Source organism: Nelumbo lutea, chromosome 2 (genome assembly GCF_056320005.1).
Source record: "Nelumbo lutea isolate HS-2025 chromosome 2, American lotus-T2T, whole genome shotgun sequence".
Classification (NCBI taxonomy): domain Eukaryota; kingdom Viridiplantae; phylum Streptophyta; class Magnoliopsida; order Proteales; family Nelumbonaceae; genus Nelumbo; species Nelumbo lutea.
In genome coordinates this window covers 1,404,618-1,429,252 of record NC_142685.1, presented here as the reverse complement: position 1 = coordinate 1,429,252, position 24,635 = coordinate 1,404,618, and the positions used below count along the sequence as shown (strand labels likewise).

The 24,635-nt window shown below is 38.0% G+C and overlaps 4 protein-coding genes and 1 non-coding gene across 14 annotated transcripts in view; 3 read left to right on the top strand and 2 right to left on the bottom strand.

The window, feature by feature from the left end:
• Window positions 1–4,640, top strand: GLY1 (NAD-dependent glycerol-3-phosphate dehydrogenase family protein). 2 transcript variants are annotated; one of them, XM_088973598.1, is made up of 9 exons: window positions 1–440; window positions 826–962; window positions 1,134–1,239; window positions 1,397–1,598; window positions 1,742–1,829; window positions 2,053–2,200; window positions 3,539–3,688; window positions 3,768–3,917; window positions 4,343–4,640. In XM_088973598.1, exons 1-9 carry the CDS (start codon window positions 102–104, stop codon window positions 4,355–4,357), a joined length of 1,335 nt encoding a protein of 444 aa, XP_088829724.1. In that variant the 5' UTR covers window positions 1–101; the 3' UTR covers window positions 4,358–4,640. The 2 variants fall into 2 exon arrangements, with proteins under 2 accessions (XP_088829724.1, XP_088829723.1); XM_088973597.1 differs by lacking the exon at window positions 4,343–4,640 and having other exon boundaries at window positions 3–440; window positions 3,768–4,214.
• Window positions 4,641–9,880: 5,240 nt separating this feature from the next.
• Window positions 9,881–13,084, top strand: LOC148868013 (Tetratricopeptide repeat (TPR)-like superfamily protein). The gene is made up of 2 exons (XM_088968403.1): window positions 9,881–10,005; window positions 10,093–13,084. The coding sequence occupies exon 2, from the start codon at window positions 10,170–10,172 to the stop codon at window positions 12,786–12,788; it is 2,619 nt and encodes an 872-aa protein (XP_088824529.1). The 5' UTR covers window positions 9,881–10,005; window positions 10,093–10,169; the 3' UTR covers window positions 12,789–13,084.
• A 1,425-nt stretch (window positions 13,085–14,509) lies between these two features.
• LOC148868012 (uncharacterized) lies at window positions 14,510–19,630 on the bottom strand. 4 transcript variants are annotated; one of them, XM_088968452.1, is made up of 4 exons: window positions 19,146–19,630; window positions 17,555–18,145; window positions 16,898–17,068; window positions 14,510–14,772 (listed from the first exon to the last, which is right to left on the bottom strand). In XM_088968452.1, the coding sequence occupies exons 2-4, from the start codon at window positions 18,138–18,140 to the stop codon at window positions 14,747–14,749; spliced, it is 783 nt and encodes a 260-aa protein (XP_088824578.1). In that variant the 5' UTR covers window positions 18,141–18,145; window positions 19,146–19,630; the 3' UTR covers window positions 14,510–14,746. The 4 variants fall into 4 exon arrangements, with proteins under 4 accessions (XP_088824578.1, XP_088824575.1, XP_088824576.1 ...); XM_088968449.1 differs by lacking the exon at window positions 14,510–14,772 and adding an exon at window positions 15,901–16,807; XM_088968450.1 differs by lacking the exon at window positions 14,510–14,772 and adding an exon at window positions 15,901–16,807 and having other exon boundaries at window positions 18,985–19,225.
• Window positions 19,631–20,305: 675 nt separating this feature from the next.
• LOC148868011 (small nucleolar RNA snoR100) lies at window positions 20,306–20,416 on the top strand. Its single transcript, XR_016108395.1, has one exon. It is a non-coding gene; the product is annotated as a small nucleolar RNA snoR100 (small nucleolar RNA).
• A 2,476-nt stretch (window positions 20,417–22,892) lies between these two features.
• CTEXP (kinase family with ARM repeat domain-containing protein) overlaps window positions 22,893–24,635 on the bottom strand; it is a 76,323-nt gene continuing 74,580 nt past the window's right edge. For 4 of the 6 annotated variants that reach the window (XM_088968384.1, XM_088968385.1, XM_088968383.1 and 1 more), the window contains 2 exons: window positions 24,089–24,337; window positions 22,893–23,403 (listed from right to left, as the gene is read on the bottom strand). In XM_088968384.1, the coding sequence (XP_088824510.1) occupies window positions 23,111–23,403; window positions 24,089–24,337 (542 nt within the window). In that variant the 3' untranslated portion in view covers window positions 22,893–23,110. Of the gene's footprint in view, window positions 23,679–24,088; window positions 24,338–24,635 lie in introns of those variants that run through there. The other 2 variants (XM_088968386.1, XR_016106905.1) reach the window with 2 other exon arrangements.

Below are 24,635 nucleotides of genomic sequence, written 5' to 3'. Positions count from 1 at the left end.
GAATGCCAATGGATAAAGGGCAGAAAGGAAAAAGTGATGGCTATGACCTTGTGAAAATCCATTGCAATCAACGCCTGTTCCTGGTTCACGCATTCTAGCCAATGTCAGTTCCTTTAGAACCCTGGATTCTGAACCTTCCATTCTCATCAAATTCTCATACATCCCATCCATGTTATGGCTTCAGACTACAGAAAGTCCAGCTCAAGCCTATAGTTGCTCTTGCTCCCCCTGTCTCTCCCGCCAAGACCTGTCATTGCTCTACCGGAACTCAAGACCACTCTCTTTCTACTGCACAACAACCTAACCTCAATCCCGTCAATGCTCCTGATAGCCGTAAAGATCGCAGGAAAGCGGTTAGAGTTGCTTGGGAGAAACTTGTCAGGTGGTCACGGACCTGGCGTTCCAAGGCCAAGACCGATGTTCTCGAGCGGACTAAAAAGGTTCTGTTTCTCCCTTTCCCGTGCTCTTTGAGGGTTCTGGTTATGAGTTAGATATTTTTTTTTTCCTTTCGGAGATCGGAATTTGCTGAATTATGGATGGTGTTCTCCTAGGAATTTGATTAGCAATGCTGGATTCAACCGCGCAATATTGTTTTGTTGTTTTCGTTTTGATTTTGCTTTTCTCTTCCTCATATATTTCTTTTTCAAATTAACACTCCCACTTGGTCACTGGGAACTGTAAGCAGTGTCTTCGCTTCTTGAAATCCAAAAATGAGGCTGAAATAACAAATGTTGTAAGATACCACATCTACCTTGAATGAATGGAAGCAAAAATGGCATACACTATATGTATTGAAGTCATGATTAAGGTTTATGTGGCCTTCAGGTTGTGGTACTTGGTGGAGGTTCTTTCGGTACGGCAATGGCTGCTCATATTGCAGCCAAAAAGGCAGAACTGGAAGTTAAGATGCTTGTGCGAGATCCTCATGTTTGCCAGTCTATAAACGAGACCCACTATAATTAGTAAGTTTTGGTCTACTGCAACTGCTTTCAATGTAAACAATCTTTTACGAATATAGTTGTGCCAGTTTTCACTTCTCTGTTTATGTATGGTCCTTCTGTTTTGCATCCACCAACAATTTACACCCCCTCCCAATTTTAATGTGCTCAATATTCTTACCTTTTTTTTTTCAGCAAGTACTTCCCAGAAGACAAGCTACCGGAAAATGTTTTTGCAACAACTGATGCCAAAGCTGCTTTGCTCGGTGCTGACTTTTGTCTACATGCAGTCCCTGTGCAGGTATTTGAATCATTTTTGTTATTTTAAGTATATCCAGATAAGTCTTTTTCTTTCCGAGAAATGGTTGTCGATTGCTTTACTACATCGTTTAGTTCTCTTTGTGGGGAATGTATTTATAAGTGTCAGGATGTCCCTCACCCAAATTATTTAATTGCAGTTCAGTTCATCTTTTCTTGAGGGCATCTCAGAGCATGTTGATCCAAATCTGCCATTCATATCCCTTAGTAAAGGTTTGGAGCTCAATACATTAAGGATGATGTCTCAGATTATACCACAAGCACTTGGGAACCCTCGCCAACCTTTTATTGCGCTGTCAGGGCCTTCTTTTGCATTGGAATTAATGAGGAAATTACCCACAGGTTATTTGCCAACTTATCAGGAAAAATTTTAAAAGTTCTTATTTATTTATGTCCTGCATACTTTGAAAGCAACTTATTGAAAAGATGACAAGTTGACAACCTCTCATGGATACCTACTTTTTTCTTGGTTTATGTTTCTGCAGCAATGGTGGTGGCATCTAAAGATAAAAATCTAGCATCTGCTGCACAGCAACTATTAGCTTCTCAGCATCTAAGAATCAGCACTTCGAGGTAGATAAGTGATAAGTCCTTTGCCTTTATCAAATTGGTTAAATTAGAGCTTTATGTGCACTAAATCTGATTAGAATTTATGTTTCTGCTGTTTCTTTTGATTAAAAATTTTGCTTTCAGGTTGATGTAGTACCTTGGCTTCTGGTGGATAATGTTAGAAAGTTGGAACTATTTGAATAAGATTTAAGCACACAAGTTCAGCTCGTAACCTGTGATACTCCAGTGATGTTACAGGGGTAGAAATAGCGGGTGCACTCAAGAATGTGCTTGCAATTGCAGCGGGGATTGTAGAGGGTATGAATCTTGGAAATAATTCTATGGCCGCTCTTGTTGCACAAGGTTGTTCAGAGATACGATGGTTAGCAACAAAGGTATTTTAATTTTCTTTCGCATGGCAAATGTTCTTCATTTTCCTCCTTTCCTTCACAAGATATTCCCTTTCAGTAGCTATATATGTTTTGCATGGGTTTGCTGGATACGTTGTATAGAGAAGAGATTTAGAAGGCAGAAATCTTACAAATTCCAGCATAGTTGGCAGCCCAGAGGGGCAATGCCTACTACTCAAAAAGGACAATAATTTGAATATTGAATGGATATATATATATATATATATATATATATATATATATATATATATATATATATATGAATATTTTGGATATGTCTGATGTCTGGATTTTATTGAAAGGGTATTAATGGCGACGAAATTAATTTTGATGGAGATTAGGGGCAGAATGGAAACATGTTGAGTGTGTTCATGGTTTAGAAGAAATAGATTTATAGGAACTGAAGATTATCTTAGTTTCAGTTTCAGGCAGCTAGATGATTTAAGTTTCTTTTTTTTTTTTTTTGAATGGATAGATTATTAGATTTGAGGTTTTTTGAAGGTGAAGCTTGTAGTTGTCTATTGAAAGAGTCGAGGGTTGGAACAAGTTTTCCTAGAGTGGATGCTGGCATTTCAGCTTGTAGATGTCGCTTGTGGGTATTGTATTCTTGGGATGGGCTAGGAGCTTTTAGGGGTGTAGTTCTTGGCATCGTTGCAGTTGGAAAAAGATGGTGACAGTTTTAGGTGATTTATTTATTGTATTGGATTAATGAGGGGTTGTTGAGGTGTTCTTATATTTGGTTGGGCTTGGATTGTTCTGTTTTTTCCCTCCTGGTTCCTTATTACCTTTCTTTGTACTTTATTTCTTCTTCTAATAAAATTTTTGCTTTATTATTAAAAAAAAAGGTATTAGTAATCCGCAATTTCCCCCTTCTACATGTGTTATTTGAATGAGTAAATGTTTATGAATCATTCTTAGTGGCTATATGAGTTGTACTGAAGCTTCAATTTACATCTGAAACCTTCACTCTAGGATGAGCTAGACTGAACCAAGTACCATGTAGAAATTGTGGACTGCCACTAAGCAACGTGGAAGTAATTTTATCTGTTTAGTCATAATTAATAGATGTAGGAATTATATGAGTCTATCTTATGGCACTTAATCTCTTCCAGATGTAGATCTGCTTGCAAATCCTCACTTTCTGTATGTCTTGTGGATTTAGGTTCTAGCTTCACAGATATGCATGTTAGTTTGAATTATTTATCTTTTCACAAGCTAATTTTGTTTTCCATGGATCAAAGATGAGTTTTTTTTATATATCTATTTTTATTTTTGTTCTAGTTATGTTATACTTGTTTTTTAACACTTATAATGAATGTGAAGATGGGTGCGAAGTCAACAACAATTACTGGTCTCTCGGGAACTGGCGATATAATGCTTACATGCTTTGTCAATCTTTCAAGAAACAGAACAGTTGGGGTCCGTCTTGGATCAGGGGAGAAGCTAGATGACATATTAAGTTCCATTAATCAGGTGGTTGAGAAAGTCCTCTATACAAAATTGCTCAAGATATGCTAGTTATGTTTTTAACTATCTACCATTTCACTTTTAGGTTGCTGAAGGTGTGTCAACAGCTGGGGCTGTTATTGCTCTGGCCCAGAAATATAATGTGAAGATGCCAGTCTTGACTGCAGTTGCTCGCATCATTGACAATGAACTGACACCAAAGAAAGCTGTTCTTGAGCTGATGAACCTTCCTCAGGTCATTTTTATATCTTTATTCTTATTAATATTGCTACTTAAACCATGGATTATGCATCATTGCAAGCCCCTAAAGGCTGTTAGAAAATCAGCTCTGTATCAGAAAGCGGGTATTAAGAGATTCAATAACCCTGATATTCTTACCGCCCATGATATCCAAACACAATGGTGATTTGAACCTAGATCTCCTAGATGGGAGTGGGTGCTCTAAGCATCTGAGCTATGAGTCATTTACAACTCCCAGGTCATTCTGATATTTCATAGTCCCCAAGTGGGTTGCCAAGGGGAAAACCGAACAAATCAGGTAATATGCCATTCAACATTTCAATTAATTATTTTTGCTCTGTTCTTTCTTTCTTTTTTCTGCGCATGGGGGGGGGGGGGTGGACTTGATTAGTCTTTTAAATTATGATTTTTGAATTGTAGGTTGAAGAAGTGTAAGATCTACTAGGTTCAGCAAGATCAGAACAAGTTTCATGGGTAGGGTTTCATAATCAGGATTATCAGCTGAATCCTAGGCTGGGTCCATTCTTATCAAGAAAGGAATATTCTTTCTATATGTTCACTTATTCTTTTGCCCTTGGCTGGTTATGAGAGGAATTTTGCAAATTATAGTTTCTATTGTAGAAATTCTCCCAGAAAGAAGAAAACCTGATAGATGCATTGTTGGAATGTAAAGGTATTTTCTTTCATGAGAATCATTAATTTGATTGAGGTTATCGTTCGTGGCTTTTTTTTTACCTTAAAAAATTATTGATTGTGCTTATTGAAAATTGTCTAATGTCTCATGATGCATTGGGAAGTTCAAATTTTCTTAGTGATTATGCTTAACCAAAAATTTAGGTTCAGTTTGGGAAGAGTACAAATACAAATATGTAAAGTGCAAATAGATAGAAAATAATACAAAATATAAGGTTTTGCACTCTACGTATTTGCATTTGTACTCCTTCCAAACTAAGCTTTAAAAAAAATTAGGCTCTGGAAGAGTTCAAATACAAATAATCTTCGGTGTAAAACTTTGTATTAGTTTATTTCTAAACCTTGTATCTGCACTATACATATTTGTATTTGTACTCTTCCAAACTGATCCTTAATATAAAGGTTTTCTTAGTGGCACCGTATAGATAGTTGGTCGATGTTGAAGGGTGAAGTCTTGAAATATTTTTTAGATTCAAGATTGTGAAGTTGGTCATTCACCTCAACTAGTTATTATATATTGAAGGACCCTCGGCTGGGGACTTTAGCCAAGCAATGGGTGAGGACTGAGGAGATTGGCAAACGGATTAGCTGATACTCTAGCCAAGCAAGGGGTGAATAGACAATCTTTATTTGTAACTTTTCTGTTTTGTTCATAGAGTGGTAGAATCTCATGTCTGTCTGAGGGATGCTTGTAATGATTAAAGTTTAAGAATTAATAAAATCTAACTTCACTTATAAAAAAAAAAAAAATCGAAAGACCCTCGGCTGGGGAAGAAGAGTGATGGGGGAGGATGGTCTAATGGGCTTGGTTTGGCGTAAGCTCCTTTATCCGTCCTTAGACTTCTCCCAAAAAATCTTGGGCTGAACCGTCATTCTCCCCCCTAAAATAAATAAATAAAATAAATAAAAAGAAAAGGAGGGTGACGTTTAGGTGGTGCTTCTGTACCTTTTTTTTCCCTCTAATCTAATTATTCATTAGATGTTTAGTATTTCTCTCATACTTGTGTACTGCATATGAGATGATCTCCTTTCTTTATTTGTTTTTAGTAATAACAAGGTCAATCACATATGGTTTCTATTTCCTTTCTCACCCCCTCCCCCCCCAAAAAAAAAAAATAAATAAAAAAGTCTTTCCTTCTCTCCCTCCCACTACCACTCCCAATTTCTACACTCCTCCCCATTTTCTCTTTCTCAAAACTGTATCTCCTTAAATTTTTTCTTCATTCCTAAACACTCTCAGCCGTTCTTCCTCCATTTGGGTCTAATAGGGATCTGAAGCCATGTTATTTCCTAATTCAAATTTAATCACGAGTCGAAATTAATTTAGTTCCCTCGTAAAAAAACGCTGGCTATATATTTTTAAGACTTTTCAAGTGAATATTTTGTCCCTTCTAAAATTTTGTGATGATCGTCGTTTCTGATGCGATTTTTTTTTTTGTGTGTGTGGTGATGCAAAGTGGTTCAAAGCAACTGAAACCTGAGTTTGTATTTCCTACCCATGATAAATCTACCCACACCTACCCACATAACATTGCAGTCATACATGGAGAACATCTCATCCTCTTATATGCTATTATGCACGGGGAGATGTTCTCAATGCACGGAGGTAGTATTTTGTGGATAGGCGTGGATAGAGTTCTGGTGGATGGGAGATACGAAGTCCTGAAACCCAGTCTTGCCTATCGCATTCACACCTGATTAGTCGGCGTCTCTTCAATTGGCTGACTGACAGTTGATTTAGACTCAAATTTTGAGTGTGATTCAAACAGCTCTGGATTTGCTACCCACAAAGATGCTAGTTACACCTACCCACAAGACACTACAGCACATCAGAAATCTCTCATAAATGACAACGTTGAAGTATGGAAGGTGTTCTTGATGTACAGCTCAGTGTCTTGTGGATAGGGATGTCAATACATTGGGTTAAAGTATGAAAGATGTTCTTGATGTGCAACTCAGTGTCTTGTGGATAGAGATGTCAATGCATTGGGTTAAAGGGCAAATTTACCTTGACTCGGCCCTATAGGGTCAGGTTAGGTTTTTGATTCTTTAACCTCAATCTGGTTTGTGTTTTGTTAATTCCCCCTATTGGGTCATTGATACTCTTATGTATAGGGCAGGGTCAAAATATCAATGCAATACGCCTGGTGGCTGGTGCCTAAAGGGTCCGAGACACTAAAATACATACAACTTAGGGGTTTTGAATGTTTGGGGATGATAGAAGGCATCTTTGTCAGCATGCTTGAGAATTATCAAGCTGATAAAATTAAGTATCAATCAATCGATATGCATGAACCCAATTTTTTGGAATTGCTGTGACTTTTAACTCCATTGCCTTAAAATGCTTAGGATTTCTTTTCATGCTTATTTTGGTTTATTCTCTTTTACTACTGGAGGAAGTGACATATAAGAACGTATAAGCCAAATTCCAACTTACGTTAATGTTGATGAGGGGTGATTTGGTCCTCTAATGATATCATGACACGTAAACAGTTTGCCAACACCTTGGCACCACATAAACAAATTACCTCGGACACTTTAATAACCTTGGGGCCACCTCGGTAGGCTGAACTGCGAACAACTAGATGGGACCTCAGGTTTGGTGTATGATGTGATCTACTTCCACCGGACTACCCCGGTCCTGTCAAGACGTCAGGTTGGCATGAGAGGCGACCTTCTTTTGCTGCATGCTGACTTGACCTGAGTTCAGCTAGTGATATGTCGGATTTCCACCTTTGAGTGAATTATTGCCTCCGACTTCTCCAGGATTATAACATTCGACCATTAGGCCTGACTATTTGCATTGTCTGCATTGGAGTTGACTTTATCCCTCTGTAAGAATAACGTATCTAGTCGAGAGGTTTCCTTTAGACTTGGTGGGCATGGTTTCTTAGGAATCTCGACTGCGTTACAAGAAGCTCCTGTTTCCTTATGCCTATATAGAGGCATCCCCTCCCTCAAAGAAGGTACGCGCGATACAGCTCTCACATACTCTAGTAATCTTGCTCTCTAGCTCTCTTCAAAACCTCAAATTCATTGACTTAAGCATTGGAGTGCCCACCCTGATTAAAGCAGTCCAGGCATTCTAATATTGTCTCTTTGCAGGTTGACCCAACGAACTAGCCAGCTCAGCATCCAAGTTACCTTCCAACAAGGAGATGCCAGATTGCGCACCATCAAATGTATTTTATGTTTTTAAAATGTGTTATAAAAAATAATTGTGGGTTCTTTTACAAAGAAGAAGAAGAAGTAGAAAGGCTGGTTGGATTGGTGTTAGGTTCAACCTTATAGAATTGAGGTTGGGTTCGAAAAATTGTATGTTTTTGAGTTATGTTAGACTGGGAACATTAGAGAATAAGATCAGGATTAATGCAAATCCGTACAAAACTCAACTCCTTGCCATTTGGGTGGGTGTGAGTAGGATTCGAGCACTCTAAACACACATGAAGGGTGCAAATGGACTAGATCATAATCTGATTTGAATTCAAATCCGATCCTATTTTGTTGGATTTGAACATCCCCTATTGAATCGGATTGAAAAATAGGATCCATTTAAAAAGTGGGATTGAATTTGGATCACTCCTATCTGATCCAAAATGATTGAAAACATGCTTCTGCCTTTGTTTTTCTTTGTATAGATTGTTTTGTTTCTCTTTTCTTTTCTATTAGTAATTTGTTAAATTTTGACCTATGTATAATTAAATCAACTTGGATATCTAACATCCTTAGTGAATTCAAATTTGAATTCGAATTGATCTTTGTGAGATCTATTAGATCATTGGGTATAGGATTTGTATAATTGAATTAAATTCAGATATCCCCCTATCTGAATTTGAGATCTATAGGATCATTGGGTATAATTGAATTAAAACAAATTTTTGCTGTTTCTACCCATAGTTGCTTATGTGGGATTTCTTGTAAGTAAAAACTCCACCCACTCTGCAAGCATGAGATCCAGTCACACATTCCCATAAATTTAATGTGCATGTATGGGAGATATTCCCAATGTGCAGCTAGATGCTAGGTGTAGAGTTTTTTTTTCGTGTAGGAGATATGAATTTGTTGCTTGTGCGATTTCCTTCCCTCACCATTTTTTCAGGTTCACAATGGGAAGAGTACAAACACAAATATTTACACTGTATATATTTATATTACTTTCTAAACTGAGCCTCACAATATACAATCGCTCTACATTGACAACTTGGTATTTACATGTTACCATTCATGTAGGAGATCTGAGCTCCACAAAACATGGAACCAAATAAAGAGTTTGGCATTGAAACCGAATAAATTACATGCAATCGACATGGCACCGTTTATTGTGGAAATGACCACGGAACCAGAGTTACTCTTCAAAGAACGCACCTCACATTGACCTTAACACATTTTAGCGATACATTGGAAACATCTTCCCATCAAAAAATGAATTAGAATCTATTCTTAAAATTCACATTTGCGCTGGGCGTCCCACAACATATCCCAATCATGTACTGGGAGCATCTCTCACTAACAACTTTTGGAATGTTCTCAGTGCATGTGGGGCGGCCTATGTGAGGCATAGATGTGAATTCCTATTCCTCATAGAGTGCCGATCTTACAGCTACATCCTATCATACATTGGAAACATCTTCCATAATATAGGATCTAAACATTTTCCACAAATAATGACATAGGATATAAACATTTTTCATAAATAATGATATACAAGTATAGGATATGTTCCCGATGTATGACTGAAACATGCCGTGAGATAGGTGTAGAAAGGGTGTCAATGGACTGGTTTTGGATTAGACCCCATCCAGTCCAAAATCAATTTGGATGGATTGGATAGATCAACAAGACATATTGGATTGGACCAATCCGGTCCAAAATATTTATTAGATTGGATTGGATCTGGTCTGTTTATAATAAATTTATATTGGATTGGCTTAGATTAAGCCAAATCTGATATATTGATATAAGATAAGAATATAGGTGTCAATAGACCAGGTTTGAATCGAAAGTTGAAACCAATCTAAATCAAAACAAATTTGAACAGATTGAAAGGTCCAGATATTAAATTGGACCGGTCCAAAATAAACCCGGTCCATTTATAGTGGACTCACATTGGACTATTGGACGAAATCGAGTCCAATTGACACCCCTAGTGTGAGAGGAGCAGATCTTGACGGTGAATCGTGATCATTTCATGTCGGGAGAATAACTCGATTCGACCGCGACTTTTCTTTTTAAGTAGCCTTTCCTTATGGAGAACACTACTGAATTGAATTATCAAGATCAAGATCAAGAGAAAGGAGGATGAGGAAGAGGAAACAAGAAGGGAATCGGAGGGAGAACAGAGGGGAGGTGGAGAAGGGAGAATCGCTGATATTACACGCTACTAGTTCTAGGTGGGATAGTCTCCCAACCGAGATCTTGATTATAATCATGGGTTATCTTCCTTTGCTTGATCTCCTCTCTTTTCGTGCTGTTTGTAGGGCTTGGAAGTCCGCCTAGCTAGGCCCCTAGTATTAGTTTTGCTGGCAAGATAACCAGTTACAACGATAACGATGATATGCATTTCAATCGTCTTCTCTGTCGAAGATTCTCAAATGTGACTCAATCAGTTCTGTCATCGTCGTCATTGGTAAACGCCAGGATCCGGGCCTTTGTTCAACAAGGACTCTACTCCGAAGCCTTGCAATTGTTATACTCCAACAACTACCAAAGTAACAGTAATGATACTGCTACTCCATCATCACACTCTTCTCCCATACCCGACAAGTTCACCCTTCCTTCTCTTCTCAAAGCCTGTGCTGCCCTCTCTGATCTCCGTAATGGACGGCAGATCCACGCCGCTATCATCGCTTTGGGTCTGCAATTCGATCCCTATATCGCCACCTCTCTCATCAACATGTATGTTAAATGCGGATCCATCTCCAGTGCATCCCAAGTGTTCGCTGCAATCTCCGAGTCCGAGGTTGAAGCTTCAGTAAGAGACGTCTCCCTCTGGAACTCCATAATTGATGGGTACTTCAGGTTCGGTCGCATCGATGACGGTCTCTTCCAGTTTCGCCGGATGCAATCCTTGGGTGTAAGACCCGATGCCTACTCCCTTAGTATCCTCCTAGGCATTTGTAATAATCCATCAAATCTTGCGGAAGGGACGCAAATTCATGCCTACATTCTTGCTCGCAACATGTTTGGTAATGACCCGTTCTTGCAAAGTGCATTAATAAATATGTATTCAAAATGTCACCGACCGTTAGAGGCGTGGATGGTGTTTGATATGTTGGAAGATAAGACTAATGTGGTAATCTGGAATGCGATGATTGGCGGCTTCTGTGAGAACGAGTTGTGGGAGAAGAGTTTGGAATATTTTGCACTTGTCAAGAAAGAGAATTTCAGGCTGGGTTCATCAACAGTTTCAAGTGTCTTGTCAGCATGTTCTCAGGGCGAGTATACAGATTTTGGGAGGCAGGTTCATTGCGATGCTATCAAGATGGGTCTTGAAGGGCATCCTTATGTCTGTACTTCTCTTCTCACCATGTATGCAAGATGTGGATTTATAGAAGATTCGGAGGAAATTTTTAATCACATACTTGACAGAGAAATTGAGTTATGGAATGCAATGATTTCAGCTTATATCATTAACGATTGCACTGAACAAGCATTAGATGCTTACAAAGAGATGAGATTACTTGGGTTAACTACTGATTCTTTCACAATATCTAATATTTTGTCAGCTTGTAGTCTGCTTGATTTATATGATCTGGGAAGAAACATCCATGGGGAGCTGATAAAAAGATCGGTACAGAGTAGTGTGGCCGTACAGAGTGCACTGCTGACAATGTACGCAAAATGTGGGAGCACCGAGGATGCTTGTTCCGTTTTTAGTTCAATTGAGAAAAAAGATACTGTTTCTTGGTGTTCTATGATGTCAGGGTTATGCCAAAATGGGAAATTTGAGGAAGCTCTGAATTTCTTCAGTGGTATGGTGGGTGAAGGAATAAAACCAGATTCCGTACTTATGGCTACTGTAGTAAATGCCTGTGTTGGACTTGAGAACGTAGAGCTGGGTTGCGGGTTCCATGGATTTATCATCAAGGGTGGGATGGTATCAGATGTATTTGTTGGCAGTGCCCTTATAGATATGTATTCTAAATGTGGTTTGCCGGACAAAGCTGAAAGCATATTCTCAGACATGCCACACAAGAATTTGGTGGCTTGGAATTCACTGATCACCTGCTACTGCCGGAACAATCTTCCAGGGCTGGTCATTAGTCTTTTTCCTCAAATTCTGCAGCATGGTCTGACTCCAAACGCTGTATCTATCGCCAATACCCTTGTTGCAGTTTCGTCAATTGCAATATTGATTAAAGGAAAAGCTTTACATGCTTATCAGTTAAGACTTGGGATTCAGTCGGATCTTCATGTTGGAAATGCATTAATCGATATGTATATCAAGTGTGGATGCTTAACATATGCACAGCGGATTTTTGAAAGCATGCCGATGAGAAACATAATAACATGGAATTCAATGGTTGGAGGCTATGGATCTCATGGGGAGGGCTCAAAAGCGATTGAATTATTTGATGATATGCAAGGATTGGGGGTATTGCCGGATGAGGTTACTTTCCTTGCCCTAATCTCATCTTGTAGCCATTCGGGTTTGACCGAAGAGGGCCTTTGTCTATTCCAGTCGATGAAAAGAGACTATGCCATTGAATCCAGAATGGAACATTATGTAAATATGGTCGACCTATGGGGCCGTGCTGGACACCTGACCGAAGCTTATGGTTTCATCCAGAGCATGCCGATTGAACCTGACATGAGTGTTTGGTTATGCTTGTTATCTGCCTGTCGAGCTCATGGTAATATAGAACTTGGAGAAATAGCAGCCTCTAACCTATTAAAAATGGAGCCCAGCAGAGGCAGCAATTATACCCAGTTATTGAATTTGTACAGAGAGGCAGAGCTTTGGGACAAGGCAGCAAATTTAAGGGTGTCGATGAAAGAGAAGGGATTGAAGAAGAGCCCCGGATGCAGTTGGATCGAGGTAAGAAATGGGGTTGATGTTTTCTTCTCAGGGGATTCATCATCTCCAAGGACAGTTGAGGTCTGTGAGACATTGTGGAGTCTGAAGAGAAACATGGAAAGGGAAATAGAGCTTTCATTAAATTGTTACGTTTAAGACAGTTGAGGTCTGTGAGAATTGAAAGAAAATACAATTCCTTCGATGCAGCTCACTGAAAAGGGTAAATAAATATTTTCACCAGAACGATAACGGTTCATAAAGGGTTTGCCATCCGAACACAGAATTCCTACTAAGAGTGCCATCTCCATTGGATAGACTATTTTCTTAACCATTGTCATTTTTACATTGAGAAAGTGGGAGTAGACTGATACTTGCTGTTGTCAAAATGTCAAATTGCACAGATTTTCGTTCATGGAGGAGGTATCAAGGAAAAGCATTTGATGTTCTTGAAAGGCAGGCTTCCTGATGAGATCCTATTTGTTCTAAAACCACAAGAGCCTTCATGGCTGGAAATCCATCAACAACTCTTAAGCGGCACTCTTGATATTTAAACACAAGATTTTTAAAATTGAACCGGACAATGAACCGGTCAGGGGTCCAGTCCCCAGGTCGAATGGTCTGACTGTTTTAACCGAACGGACAACCTATTCTGACAAAAAAACAAAAATAATAGAAGAACGGCTAAAACCGTTGGACAGTTCGAACCAAGGTTAAAAAAATCATTACATATCAGCCCATATCGGCCAATATGTATCGTATTGGGCCCTTCCTGACGTTGTATCGGGTCAGGGCCTGGTTTAGAGGGTATCCGAGACTTAAATTAGCCCCTCTGAACCAAAATTAAAAAAAAAGAGCGATACTGGACGCGTACCGACCAGTATCGCTACTTTGAACCTTGGTTGGAATGGCTTGATTGCCCAGGCCAGAGGTTTGCTGACCAAATCAATTGTTCTTGACAAAATAATGGTTCTGGGGTAAAACAGAACCGTTCACCTGACCAGTTTTTGTTTTTTCCAGTCTGACCATCCAGTCCAATCCGGTTTTGAAAATCATGGTTAAACAACCGTGCAATAATGCTACCCGTGATAACAACTATAAGTATGAACGAGGATGTAAACTCATCCTTTGCCAAGTTTATACTATCTCCTTAAACTATCCGCAAAAAGAGCCGATCTCTATCCATGGTTCTACCATCTTGAATGAACGTAAGCATTCCTTTGTTTAGATACGTATGTCTCCCTCACTAAGATTTAAAGGTGAAGGACGGAGTCGTTTAAGATGTCTTGGATGTTCATTGTTCTTGGATTGGCAGTCCATAATACACGAAATAACCACACTAGACCTCTCTCGTTCTGGATTATCCTCTCAGGACTCAAACCAAAGTTTATTGTATATCCTTTTCTCGACGTATGCATATATAAAATTTTAGGGTAAATTGTTGAAAACTCTCTTGAAATTAGATAATTGTAATAACCACCCATGAAGCTTCTCATATAACTGCAAATAGACCCCTCTGTAAGAATCCTCAGACGAGGCACGAATATATCCAAAATATCCATGCACTTACTTTTGACCAAAATATTTTCAAAAATTTCTTCGTATCAATCACTGTCCAAAAATCAGCCTCACTAATAATTTTAATAGAAGGGATCTACATACAAGTACATGAGAAAATTCAGGGGAAATGATTGCGATTACCAAACTTCCGCGAGGTTTGTCAGAAACTTCATGGGTGGTTTCATCAACTTATCCAAAATTTTAAAAGGTCATCATTTAGTGCAATGGTTGATTAAATCTCGGGCTGATTAATTCTGCATCCATTAAGCGGTCATAATATTTTATGGGAATACTGAAGGAGTGGTATTCGCCAATGTGTACATGATTTTATTTTATTTTGCTGATGTAATGGCTATTTTATTTTGAAAAACATAATAAAAAACAATGGGTAATTGGCCAACATCCCCTGCTATCAAATTATCATGAAATATTCACCAACTGCCATCCACAGATAATGCTGGAGGTGTAAATAGTCCTGCTTGGGTTTATCAGCGTACAGAAGATGGCAAACAGCCCAGTTGCAGACCAAAACATTACTCGCTCAAATTAGCATATCTTCACTGCTTCAAGAATGTTACTGCCACTAGAGTAGATGCTAGTCATGTGACAAGGAAAACGATCTGTTTTCTCATCTGTGCATCAAACAGGTAAACAAAGCAGTGGGGAATAAAAGTTTTTTTTTTCTCTTTTTATTTTTCCATAAATGATTAGATTACACTGGCTCAAATATAGCATGTCAACTATGATACCGGAAAGATAATGATATTGGAAAAGCTTATGGCCAATCAACTGGTATGAGAAAAGAGGTGATCAATTAGGTGGTATTAATCAAAATTCACAGGGTGCTTTGATTAGTCAAAGCTTTCCGGTACCATGTCCTTTTGATATCATAGATTTTCCCTGTACAGTAATGTTAGTAGAAGGATCACCAAATATAACATGTTTGATATAGTAACATACATACTAAAATAATAATGAACGATTGAGATTGAAAGTCATAATTTTAGATGGTAACAACAAGGACATAAATCCAATCTAATGCCAATTAACCCAAAAAAGAATTGTTTAAATGGCGCTAACACTTATAATCCTGTAAAATTAACATGAAGAAATATTTAAGCTTATATGATTTATACAAGAAACTCTATTGTATATTTTTGCAGACAAACGAAAGGAAAACAAGTTACAATAGAATATCAATGTAACTGATACTTGTTGAGATAATTATCTAGCTTTATCAGACAATAGCCTATTTCTAAAAATTGGATGAGTAGTACTTGTCTGAAAAGTTTATAATTCATAAATTTTTCTTTGTTGATAACTTTGTTTCCCTCCATGCCCAAACAGATCTGAATCTCAAATAAAACTAACCTCTTCAATTGTTTGCACGGTTTTTTTTTTCCTTTTCATTTCTTTCCTTCTTTCTTTTTATTATCCCATCCATACAAAACAGATTGTCTAAAGGTGATAACACATTTTTTGATCTTTCCCCTCTCACTAAACTGGGGGTTGTTTGTTGAACACCTAGGCTATGTTTGGTTTGAAGGAAAAGGCAGGGAAAGGAAGGGAAATGTAGGGAAACCTATACAAGATTTGTAAAGGTTTCCCTTCCCTTCCTTTCCTTTCCCTACTTTTCCTTTAAACCAAACATAGCCTTAATTTAACAATAGTAACAATAATCCAGTAGCCATAATGAAGCAAAAGCTATAGATTATAAACCAAAAAGTTAAATTTATAATGATCTCCCAGTTTCTCTTAAGCCTATGACTTGAGGTCTTCACTATATGAAGTTTTAACAGGCAGCTTTTTCCAAAAGAACTGTGCTTCATCTATTGAATCAACTACAGCCCTAAATCCACTCAAGAACATTTTCATTGTCATCAAAAAAGAAAAAAGAAGATTTTCCTGAACTATTCTCTTGTAGTATCTTGAATGGTGCATCCATCCAAGCCTGACCTTCAATCCAAACTATTCTGTAGCTCAAACTCCAGCAGCCTTAACTTCCACTTCTTTTTTGATCAGTAAGCATTTAGTTCCATCATTCCATGAAATAAGCCAACATAATTAACAGCCTATCTGGTATACCGCTTGGACTACTTTTTCCATCCATAAAACCCTCAGTAATAATGGATGGCAAGATAAAGTGGATGAGTGACAAGAAACAGTAGGACAAAATTAGAAATTAGTGAATTGGAGGTAGTAGTATCTTCAATGGGTAACAACTAACAAGGAGGTATAATGATGAGGCCACAAGGAGTAAGTGGAAATCAAAAGATAAAGAGGGCATAACTGAGATTCTGATGGGGGGAAAAAGAAATATAGTTTACTAGAAGGTCTAACCTAAGTATGGTGGAGAGGCATCATAAGGTACACCATGCATTGCAGCCAACCGTAGTTAGATAACATTGTTTACACTGAACAGAATTCTTTCTAGATACTCCATCAAGATTCATCTCGATCTAGTGAGAAGGCAGAGGAGGTTGATACCAAGACATACACTGTTCTCATATTCTCAGTATGGATCTCTTACAAGTCAGTGGTTAATCTGGCTTGACGGCGAACTTCAGTCAGTCGCACACGACCTTTATTCGGTGGCTCATGAGTCAACTGTTCATCATCTATAATGCAAATAATTTAAGATTTACATTTTTAAAAACAAAAGATACATGCAGTCAGAAAAAAAGGAAAAGATGTGTATGAAGAAATACCTTCATCAAGTAAGCTTGATTCCTCTGATTGATCACTTCTCATTCTTGCTTCATGCTTGACATGGCTCAAACGTAACCTGCTTGTCATTCTTGCTTCATGCCTTATATGGCTCAACCGTTCTCGCCTAATCTTTCTTGCTTCATGCCTTATGTGATTTAATCGTACTTGTCCTGCATTACAATACTATTATTTGATGTTTTATATCCGTCAAGCTTAGCACATTATTGTCAAGTGTTTATGCATGTTCACCATGTGTGCATAATCAGTTCTTGATAGAAGAGAAATGAAGAGGATGAGGCTTAAAACCGACAAAGGTTCCACTTAAGGGCCTGCATATGAAATTCATACTGTTGGCTGACTCATCAATCTGACCTGTAATCAATGGGATAACTCTTGGAATGGGCATAGCCCAGAAGTCCTACCTAGTAGAGGATCTTAATAGTCCAATTATGGTACAAAACAGACATAAAAGGGAAAAAGGAAAATAACAATAACCATGGTAAGTCCAATGGTTAACTTCATAACTTTGTTGGTTAAGCATGTCTAATTAATGCAACATTAAGATATAGGATGTAGGTGAGATGAATGTTGGTGGTGCTAAGAAGTGTAATGATAACATATCTTGAAAATCTGTAAGGAGACTTGTAAAGCTTCACCTTGGTTCTTGGATATGCCTTCCTGTATCTGATATGCACTCAAATTGTTCATAGATTCAGGATTCAAACCTCCATTTGCTCCATTTTGATAATGAAGTCTATCTTCTTGTTGCTCTGTTATCAAGGCTGCAAGCTTTATATGTCTCCGCCTTCTAACTTCACAAACATGTTCATTTTGCCCATTTGTCATTTGCTGTTGACATAAAACTTGTTCAACCTGTATTCTTTCCTTTTGTTGTTCACTTATTTGCAATCTCTGTGAAGTAGCTGTAACCTCCGTCAACTGCTTCCATCTGGCTTCACATGCATTCTCCCTTTGCTCATTTGTCATCCGCAGCTGCAGCAGTGTCTCTGCAATTTGCTGTCCCTCCCTCTGTTCTTCACTTATCAGTCTTCTTTGATGAGAATCAGCTAGCTCTCGCCGCCGTTTTCTTCTGGACTCACGTAGATGCTCTCTTTGTTCCTCTGTCAATAGCTGCCACCGAAGTCGATCGGCTAATCGACGCCTTTCCTTCTGTTGTTCTGTCCTTTCATATCTTCTACGAGGTATGCCTTGTACAGGATCTTTATTTTGTTCAACAGACATTCCTCCTGAGGGTGGAAATTCAACTTTCAAAGAAAATACAAAAACCAACCACTTGCTTCAATAAAAGTTATTGAGAAATGGAGATTGCTCCTAAAACCTATAATATCAGCCACATTATCACTGAAATATATCCAAATCAAAGGAGGAAATTGGAAAATTCTTTTCTTGTATCTTGGGTCAATATAGTGGGAGATTAGAAGTAAGCCTGAAAAAGTTTTCAAGGGAAACATTATGCAATAAAGCATAAGAGCTTACTCATGAGAAAGGAAAGCAGAATTGGAGCATAATAACCAATTTTTATTCGAAATTTGTGATTTCATGTACCGAAACAACACAAAAAAGATAACTAAAATCTTTTAGAAAGACGAAAGCAATTTCACATATACAATAAAAATAACCATGAAATGGGTAATGCTATAGTCACAAGTTTTTATATAACTATTGAAGTTAAAGATGAAAACTGTGACGAAACTTTTGTATGAACTACGAACAAGAATACCCCGTAACATAATCAGTAACGGCATCCATTATTTTCTTTTACTTGTATGTTTAACACAGTATTCTACTAGTCTCTTTCAAAAAAAAAAAAAAAAAAAAAACAGTGTTTTACTAGTTGGGCATTACTCATAAGTTGAGGCAAGCAAATAAAACAAAACATAACCATATCAAACTGATTATAAAGCTACCTGTTAAGCTCTATAATGTTACAATTACCGATGAAAGAAAGAATAAGAAAGGGATGGGAGCCATCGATAAAAAAAAAGAAAAAAGAAAAAAGAAAAAAACTAAGCTTGCTATAAAACTAAAATGTAGGGCATCAATCTACAACAGTGAAACAACTTACCAACTATTTCTTCTTGTTCTTCCTTTCTAGGGTTCGAAACACAGAGATTGAGAGCGAGAAAAATTTCTATATATTTTGCTTTTTTTATTTTTTTTCGTATTTCTCCTTAATTTTTTGGGCCGGGAGTAAAACTCAAGTCAAATGTGTTCAATGTTTTTTACCTTTCCCTCCGTGGGAGGAATCAGCAGTAGTAGTAAGACATTTTTTCTTCTACACGACTACACCAATGCCTGCTTAGTGCTGCCTGCCTGTGCCTGGGCTGGGTTTTTACACTTTTAAATCACAAGTATTTTGTCGGTGGGGTCGGGCTTTGCATTCGCTGTAACTGACTCGACCAAACAGGGAAAGTGGGAACTTGGTTCCGTGTGAGGTGGAATCTGCTCCTCACTCAGTGCGCCTCACAACGACCTCACAGGGTACATCTCACGGTGCATTCGTAACATGCTAACATTTCCCGTAAATACGAGAAAAATGTACAGTGACTGAGGTCGGTGTAAGGCGCCATGGTATGAGGTAATGAGGAGCGGATCTGGTCTCGTTTCGTGTCGTGGGAGTGACTCTAGTCCCAGTCCTTCCTACCACCCAGGAATCATTCTGGAATCCGTTTCAGCCTCTGCCCTCACTCCTCAGGTGGATGTTTTTGCTTCCCGTTTGTGCTGCTGCTACCTTCTATTATACGTGGGGAACAGTAGTGTTCTGTACTTCATCCTCCCACCGTTCTTAGATCCTTCATCAATGTTCTACGTGCTCGTTCATTGGTCGCACATCTTGAGAGAAGATCCTAACCGTCCATAATAATTCATTAATGAGTCCCTTGACTCGTAGTTGTTGAACTGAAATACTGATCTTGTCACTTGTGGTCTTGTGGGTAGTTTCGTCTTTTTATTTTTCGACGTAGGTTGGGTAGTTTCGTCATTTGAAGATAAGTAAGATCGGTTTATTTATAGAAAAGCAAAACCCTAATTCTTCCATACGTTCAAGCGTAGAACTCGCCTCTACCTATCTATAAATATCGGATAGGACGTTAAGAGAAACCATCGTCTTCCTTCTTTGGCTCCCAGCCCCAGTAATGGAGCTAGATCGTTTTAGGGTTCTAGCTGTTTTTAATTTTTTGTTTGTGTACAATTGTTTTCATTTCTTCCTGTTCTTTTGTGTTCATGATGTTATGCCAGGGTTTCATTCTGGATTTTAATCCTTGTTGTTGTTCCTTTTTATAATTATATACATCAGACAATCAATGTTATTCCGGTTGATGGGTGTGTTTGAGTTATGGTTGAAATCTGTGTACAATAAGCCGATGCTCTGGATCTTCTGTTTAGATGAATGAAGGAAGCATGGTAAGGTGCACAGAGATGAAATCCGGGGTCCAAATGTCTGCTCGCTTTGATGCTTTATGGCTTTGATTACGCGAGCCTGGATCCGACCTACATTTCTTTCGAAACTTCTTTTCCCCTCTTTTATGCAGGCTTTTCGGTTTTCCTGGTGATATTTTGCTATTTTCCCCCCAAATGTCTTCTCTGGAAGTCTCCGTTTTCTTTTCCTTTTGACTGAAGGGCAAAACTTATTCAGAAACACCATAGGGTTGAGGGTTTAGTGGAAGGGGAATGCCATGCCGTGATAAAAAGTAATCTATACAGATAGATGATTTAGGGATCCTATTTTTATTATCGGGATTCAGGAGCAAACCACCCGAATTCCAAGATCCATTGACGCAACTCAACTCATATCACACAATGCTTATTACCTGACCCCGTTGGATTAACTGGGTCAAAAAAATCAGCATGGACAAGTGATTATGACCATTTTCTTAAAAAGACAGAAAAAAGCTCTCTAAAAGACAATTTATACCATAAATATCTGATACCAAGGCTCAAAACATTTTACTACAAGAACAAAGAAAAACATCTTTATTAACAAGAAAATTCTCTTCATGTATAGATTAGGTATAAGAACAGAAGTTGAACATTGATTGTTTCAAAGTTGTTGCTTTCAAAAATGTTGGAATGAAGATGTAGAATGGCAGATTCTTCGATGAGAGAACAGGGGCTGGTAACAGGTTATATGATCTCACCCTGTCAATTCACTACAGCATCTGCATAGAAATTACATGGGGTGATTTGATCAATTGTTTCCAGTTGTAGCTTTGGGCCTTTTTACAATAAAGATGACAATTCGCATTCTGCACCTGCACGCAGTGATTGCTCATGGTTGAAATCAGAGAATAGATGCTCGGAAGCCCTTTAACCCACTCTAGTTAAATCTTGTTTACCTGTCACTTCAAGAGCACACGACAGGGAACAAGTGGTTGTTTGTGGCTTGTGCCACTGAACTGAAGGTCGTAGGCAAATATATAAGAATATAAGATACCAACCCCTGGCTAAGTGGCTATTGAAGACCCGACGGTGATTCAGTTTGGAATTCTTGACGGAGATACCCCAAAACCTGCCTACTGCCGTCAATTCTGAAACCTCGCCTCTCAATGGTGATCTGTTTTAAAAACGCAAATTGTATAGACAATAGACAAAATATGGAGAAAACATTAAAGTCGAGTCGTGGAGTGCGAGAACATTGAATCGCGTTCAGGTTGCGGGGTTCAGTGGAGAGAGTTTGGATTTCATAGTATAAAAAATTGAGATTGTAATAAAGGCCCTGTTTTGTTTAAGAGATGGAAATGGGTATCTTTTTTATTGACCAACTTTAGGCCGCGTTTGATGCATGGTTTTTAAAATCCGACCTGGTGACTGAACTGGTCAGGGGTCCGGTTATTTGAACGGTCCGATTGTTTGACTCAAATGGTTGGCCACGGTTCAAATGGTTAATCAACTGGTTCAATAGTTTCTTGACCAAAATCAATGGTTTTGGGGAAAAATGGAATCGGCCAGGCAATTGGTTCTTGATTTTTTGGTCCAGTTGTGCGGTTTGGTCTGGAAAACCATAGTTTGATGATATAAATGTGAATTGCCGTACAATTTCATCACTCGCATTGGGGTAAAAGTCCTATCTTCTAGAGGAAAATTTTATAAAACATGATGGGTAAAAAGTCATTATACTATTCACTTGGGAATCAAAATAATATGAGTAAATGAATTTACTTATCTAAGTGTTACCTACGTGAGAAACTTATAAACGAATGGGGCCAAAATGTATGATGCAGTTAACCTTATCCCTAAATGGAATTTATAAGAGCTTAGGGTGTGCCTAGGTTGATACTTGAAAATCTAAGACCCGATTTGAACATTCAATTATCTCGAATTTAGATGATATATTTATGTAACCGAATCAGATTCAAATGTTATAATCTACATCTAATTAATAATGGGATTGGATTTGACCCCATCTGATCCAATATTTATTAATATATATATATATTTATATAATTATATTTAAAATTATAAAAATATATCTATATGATTTATATATAATAAATATAATATGTTATATTTATATCAATTTATTATATATAAAAGTTGAAAAATAAATAAAATTTTAAATTTTATGATATTTTAAAAATTTATGGTAGAATCGGATTAAATCTGAATCCCATTTAAATTTAATATGATTCGAATTCGAATTCGAGTCTTTAAATCCGATCAGATTTGGGTATAGGTTATCAGTAGTTGATCAGATGCGGAATCCGAGTCTGATCCGATTACGGCCCTAGGCGTGTCCCACAGCAATGGAAACATCTCACAATGCACAAAGGGGATGTGTTGTGGGGAGCTCCCATCTGAAACCATAGGGTATAATTAAGCAGCCTTAGACACTTTTGTTTGTTTTAAAAACCATGGGGTATATTTACGTAGTTTAGCAAAACCACAGGGTGTAATCAAGCAATTAACCCGTTTTTCTTGTATTCTACACGCGAGAAGATTCAGAAGAAGCAACTTAACTCATTGGCTTTCTAATTACACTTTCTCAATGTCCAGTATTATTTTTCACTGTAATCTATAATTCTATACATAATCTGATACATTTTCAGTTAAGTGATTTCACAATGGAATCCCTAGATACATTGCGTAAAAATGTTATTACAAAACAAATGTTAAAAGAATATATTACACAACTTCAGGTCTCCATATTTTACCAAAAAAAGCTATCATGTTCACTGACATTAAAAAAGAAATAATCACGATGGAAATTTATAGCACACTAGAAGATGTTCGTTTATCCTTTGTGCGCCCAATTTTGGAGCAGCACCTTTAGTTCCTCGGCCTCTGCCAGCAGACAAAGGTTTTGCCTTTGTGGTAGGTGGAGGAGCAGCAATGGCTGCCCCAGGATCATCATCACCATGTGTTTTTGCTTGTTTCAAATTCAAAGGTTTTGATGATGTTTGCGGAGCAGGTGCAGCAATAGAACCCCATAGGTGATTGTCTTCCTCCTTGATCCCCTTTACCATATTTTTTGACTGCTGAACAGTAACTGTAAAGCACAATTTAGCCATTGAGTATCTTTATAAAGATAATTACTGATAAGACAAAATAACTATTGAATAGCTTCCTTTATAATGCCACTTAAGACAGAAATTCGATGGAGGTAAAATGGCAGCAGGCGGCAGCTAAAATGGTGCCAAAACTGAGACAAAGCATGGAACATCTTCCACAAAAGCAGCTAATATTGCTCAAACATTGATTAGCTTCAGATCCATAACTGCATTGGGATCACTTAAAGTTGCAAGCATTAGGTTTAGCCCCAACCTATATCAAAACAAAGGCATATTAAGCAACACACGCATTGTTGCCACACTAGAACAACAATGTGAGATTATCCTGGCTATTTTGTCAATTAGTGACTTTAAAATTGACTCATGAAAATCTTCTAAAAACATAAAGAGCGTCCTGCTTTGTTCATCATAGATTACAAGCTCATAGAATGGAGTTAGAATTAATCTGACTGGGTGCCAGATCAGGCAGTGATTTTTAAAATTCTTTGGAATGTGTCAGGAACAGTGGCAAACGATAATTTTAAAAATTATTTGAAACATGTGGCAAAACAACTAAAAGAAGAAACTCAAGGTAAAGCTGAAAGTACAATTCATAGATGTGCAATTCAAACCAAGAGTTTCATGAAAAATCCTCCTATAACAGGAATTAAAGGATAACTTTACCTTGAGGTTTTGGTTGTGAAACTGGCTGCTTCTGTGCAGCTTGGATTGATGCAAGGGCTGGAGGTGGCTTCTGTTCCTCAAATGGGTCAATGTCATCCCATCCATCTTTGTTACCATTGTGACCATCATGGATTACATCTTCAAGTTCTCCCCAACTATCCGTTGATGTTGGGGATGTAGGAGCAGGTTGATCAGCCAAATCACTAACCAAACTTGCGGGGATGGCCACTGTATCTGCAGTATTGGCCACTGTCATCATCAGAACAAACCTAAGTCAGATTGAGCAGTTATATGAACTCAACAATGTAGAAATAGACAAAAGGCACTGATCTTGTGTAAACATGAAAAACAAATAGTTCAATCTTCAGGTATAGAGTCCATCTGGCATCTGACATTCACAATGATAGGAGCATTGGAATGCATATAACCTATGAAAGTAATTTATGTGCTTCTGTCAAAAGTGATTTGTCCAACACATCCAGCAAAGAATGGTCTAGGGTAAAGTGGAATACAGTAATGAGCTTAGTATAGATGACCACAAATATTT